The following is a 5,300-nucleotide window of genomic DNA, read 5'->3' as shown; positions in this document are numbered from 1 at the left end:
CACATATTCAAACAAAGTGTATATCGATTAGGCTACCTTCGACAACCCTCGATTTCAATGTGTTGGATGGATACTAGGTCGTATTATTGGGTCGATATTATTCAATACCATGTTAAAACCCATGTAGTATACGGGCAATTATAAATTTAAATAACATTCATAATAAATATAGATACAGATCTACTTAAAATATAAATTCAATATATACAGTTTTTTCCTTAATAACGACTTGATTAAACACTTTTTTTATTTCTATAGCAAAAATGGCGCTTTCACTTTAGAGATTGCAAATAGACCAAAGTGCCCTTGAAATCTATCCAACTAGGTCACAAAAAACTTTTGGTTAGTAAAATGAAAAAGACAAAAATAACATACATATCAAAACTAACAAATATATAATAACATTTAATAAAGTTATAAGTATATATTCATTTTACACCAAAATAAACATACAATATGCATCACTAATTGTGTTTATGAAACAACAATCATATATCTAACTACTCCAAACTAATGTCAAACATCCTAGCAAACTTATCAAAACATACATCCCACAAACAAATTTCACAATTCAACAACCAACTATACTGATACATAAAATATGTTCCATAACTGCTCACAGAAGGATGCTTTGCACAACTTCTATGTAAGCCGTTGAATTTTATCTGCTTTGATCTCCTTACCAAATGGTTTTGAACCTTGTTACAGGTATGCCTTAGATTCTAACTTATTCTAGTATGAACGTAGGTATTATTTAACATGATCAGATCTTCTTGCTTCCTTTCAATGCCCACGGCCATCAACATCATTCCCAGAACGAAGATCGCAACCAACTGCCCCTGATCGCCTGCATCTTGAAGCAACTGTTTCCCTGCTATTTCTTCCCCTATCTTAAAATACTTCACCTAACATACAATAAGTAATCATACAATTTTAAAAATACAAATATAGAAAACTAATTGAATTCGCAATTATCCGATTGCTTAAAAAAAGAGTACCATTCCATCGTTGAAGATTACGTGTGGGTTGTTCAACTTTTTGCATTTACTTATGACTTCATACTGTTGAATACTTAATGGACGAAACCTTAATCGATTTGTGTCTATGATTTTATATATTGCGTATGATGTTACAGAATCCCTAAATAGTTTGCAACTATAAGTCACAAATCAACAAAAGTAATCTATTAAACACTAAATTAAATATGTATATAAGTATAATATAAGTAATGCACATCATACTTACACTAACTGGCACTTAAAAGCATCGATTGGTGAATTTCCTCCAACCATAGTTACTATTTTTTCGATCAAGTGCAACGGCAAAGCAGTAATTCTTGTTCCTTGTTATCTTGTTTGCATTCTTTCTAATGAACAACTCGCTGCCATTATGTTGAACTGCGTCGAGTGTGATTCAAATTATATAACAACAACGATTTTAGGGTTTATTGATCAACGTGCCATATTTTTTATTGTTGGGAATGAAATGTAGATGATCAATCGCCGATAAACTCAAAACGACGGGATAAGCCTGACTACAAATTATGGCGCCTAACTGTTTAGACTATGAATTGACATAATTGCCCTTTAACGTACAAAGGTTACTACGTAAATGGTTAGGGTATTTTTGTCAATACCTACGGGCATTTTTGTAAATAAATTGACATTCTAAATTTAAAAAGATGAAGTTAAATAAAATTATTGATTAAATTCAGAGAGACAAATTTAATTAAAATTATTGACATAAGTAGGATTTGAACCTGCGACTTCGGGTTGGAAGAAAGATGCGTTTGCGAGCAAAACTAAATTAAATTCTGTTTCTTCTAATTGAAAAACCGTAATATTATTTTCATTAATATTGCAGCCCATATGTCATCCATATACACCATAAACCACTACCATGTTGACCAATGACCCATATGTCATCCATATGTCATCTATGGACACCATAAGCCACTACCATGTTGACCAATCATCCATATGTCATCCATGGACACCATAAGCCATTACCATGTTGACCAATGACCCATATGTCATCCATATACACCATAAGCCACTACCATGTTGACCAATAACCCATATGTCATCCATGGACACCATAAGCCACTACCATATTGAACAATCATCCATATGTCATCCATGGACACCATAAGCCATTACCATGTTGACCAATAGCCGATATTTCATCCATATACACCATAAGCCATTAACATGTTGACCAATCATCCATATGTCATCCATGGACACCATAAGCCACTACCGTGTTGACCAATCATCCATATGTCATTCATGGACACCATAAGCCACTACCATGTTGACCAATCATCCATATATCATCTATATCTCCTCCATGGACACCATAAGCCACTACCATGTTGACCAATCATCCATATGTGATCCATGGACACCATAAGCCACTACCATGTTGACCAATCATCCATAGGTTATACATATGTCATCTATATCTCATCCATGGACACCATAAGCCACTACCATGTTGACCAGTCATCCATGGACACCATAAGACACTACCACGTTGACCAATCATCCATATGTCATCCATGGACACCATAAGCCACTACCATGTTAACCAATGACCCATATGTCATCCATATACACCATAAGCCACTACCATGTTGAACAATGGCCCATGTGTCATCCATATGTCATCCATGGACACTATAAGCCATTACCATGTTGACCAATTCCCCATATGTTATCCATATACACCATAAGCCACTACCATGTTGACCAATGACCCATATGTCATCCATGGACACCATAAGCCACTACCATGTTGAGCAATCATCCATATGTCATAGATGGACACCGTAAGCCACTACCATGTTGACCAATGACCCATATGTCATCCATATACACCATAAGCCACTACCATGTTGACCAATGACCCATACGTCATCCATATGTCATCCATGGATACCATAAGCCACTACTATGGCCCATATGTCATCCATATAAACCATAAGCCACTACCATGTTGACTAATGACCCATATGTCATCCATGGACACCATAAGCCACTACCATGTTGAACAATCATCCATATGTCATCCATGGACACCATAAGCCACTACCATGTTGACCAATCATCCATATGTCATCCATGGACGCCATAAGCCATTACCATGTTGACCAATCATCCATATGTCATCCATGGACACCATAAGCCACTACCATGTTTACTAATGACCCATATGTCATCCATATAAACCATAAGCCAATACCATGTTGACCAATGAACCATATGTCATCCATGGGTATACCATGGACACCATAAGCCACTACCATATAAATTAGCATGACCTGTACGTCTTTTGTATATAAATTTCGGTTTAAATATAAAAGCATAAGGATGTATAGTTTATTAATGTTTAGTCCTCGTATATAATTTTAAATTAAAATTATACTATGAACACATCGTTAGTCTATGTTCTTTAATGACGTTATTTATATGTATATACCTTATCTATCAATCTGTAACTACTTTAATAAATTTGAATTACTAAATATTTAGCGGTAATTAGCATAGTTCGAATTGTTTATTAGCGAAGAGTCAAAATATTTCACAATTCCTTTCCCTCCAACCTACACACATTTATGTTGCATATTAGGGTAAGTTTACTGATTAGAAATAGGATTTACATTTTCTGTAATCATCATCTCTGGCGGCTAATTTATCGAAATCTTTGTTCATTATACGTTTGTGCACTGTCTTTGGCAATATAGGTTGTCACTCATCTAAAATTTTATTTTTATTTAATTTACTGTTATCGTGATGATCGATTGTTTTTTGTTCTCTGATCATCTTCATGTATATTATCATCTTAAATTACAAGTAAATTGGTTTTGATTGTATTCAATAGTTTACATGCAAAGTAATGCCTTCATATATAAATTATTTTTATTGTTTGTGTCTCTCTTGTCATCAGTAGTTTATCATCTTTAATACATTGGTACTGACTACAGTTTTTTGTTAATTTTTAAGCGAGAAAGATGTCGACCTTGAAAGCAAAAGGAGCATCCGGTGTGAAGCCAACTAAATTCATTGCACCACAAGTGATGAAACGCAACAGGATATCAGCTGCAAAATTCGTAAACAGACAGTTACAAGATGAAGAAATCGACTTCCCAATACCAACAACCACATCCAAAGCACCTATAACATTTACCAACAAAACCCCTAAACCTATATCATTAACATCACCCAAGACTACCACTTCCTCGGCATCACTTACAACATCCACACCCTCCTTAGAAAAAACATCTAAAACTTCAGAAACTGGAACAATACAATCCTCAACACTTACATCAATAACCCCAACTTCAGCACCTACATCATCTAAACCATCCTCAACACCGACACCCACTACCACATCATCAACACCTATATCTACCACCACAACCTCAAAACCTGCATCTACAGTACCATCCTCCACAACTACAGTAACTACCACACCCTCCTTAAGTAAAGGAACTACCACATCCTCAACATATACATCTATCCCAACACCTACCCCAGAATATACCCCATCAACAACACCTACCCCAGAACTACCCCATCACCAACACAACCAACCATGAATGGATCTGTAGTGGAAAGTGTAGAAGGTGAAAAAAATTCCTCTGAAGATTGTAGACTAGATGGACGTTTAACTGTTCTTGTTTGGAAAAAAAACGTGAGGTACCAATCAAATCTTAATTACAACTTTTTCCATGTATAAACATTTGGTTTACACGTACATATCAATTCATAACTTAACACATCACATGATTACTTGCAGGCTAATGCCACCAGGCCCTTGTGTACACTTTATTAGTCAGTCCTTTAAACAAATATTAGATCCAGAAGGCTATGCTTGGGAAAAAGTAAGCAAAGAAATGCGCAAATTATATTGGGAGGAGTTTCAGGTGATTAACTATATGTGATAAATTGTTGTTTGGTAAACATTTACACTTAAACTTATGTTTATATTGTTAATGTGTAGAAAAAATGTTGTTGGGATGAAACAATAGACTCGCTGGTGAGGCAAGCTTGGGCAAGGAAAGCGACAGCAAGTAATGGTCAATATCTCATCAACATGAGGAGCCCAAAAAGAAACAAACATGGCTTTAAACCAGCTCATATTCCACAGGAAGTCTAGAACTCCTGGCAATTAAAATGTAATAGAGAAAAATACAAGCTAAAATCTGAGCAGAACAAGAAAAATAGGCGTAACGGTGTGGCTGATGGAGTAGCAAAACCTACACATAACGCGGGATCCGCAAGTCATTTGAAGATTGC

The 5,300-nt window shown here is 35.5% G+C and overlaps 1 protein-coding gene across 1 annotated transcript; it reads right to left on the bottom strand.

The window, feature by feature from the left end:
• Positions 1–722: 722 nt before the first annotated feature.
• On the bottom strand, positions 723–1,292 carry LOC145105116 (uncharacterized). The gene is made up of 3 exons (XM_079042250.1): positions 1,246–1,292; positions 999–1,155; positions 723–905 (listed from the first exon to the last, which is right to left on the bottom strand). The coding sequence occupies exons 1-3, from the start codon at positions 1,290–1,292 to the stop codon at positions 723–725; spliced, it is 387 nt and encodes a 128-aa protein (XP_078898376.1).
• Positions 1,293–5,300: the final 4,008 nt, after the last annotated feature.

This window comes from Lactuca virosa, chromosome 4, assembly GCF_052849685.1.
Source record: "Lactuca virosa cultivar CGN04683 chromosome 4, Lactuca_virosa_CGN04683_v6, whole genome shotgun sequence".
Classification (NCBI taxonomy): Eukaryota; Viridiplantae; Streptophyta; class Magnoliopsida; order Asterales; family Asteraceae; genus Lactuca; species Lactuca virosa.
The sequence above is the reverse complement of the archived record's forward strand: the minus strand, read 5'-3'. Positions and strand labels throughout refer to the sequence as shown.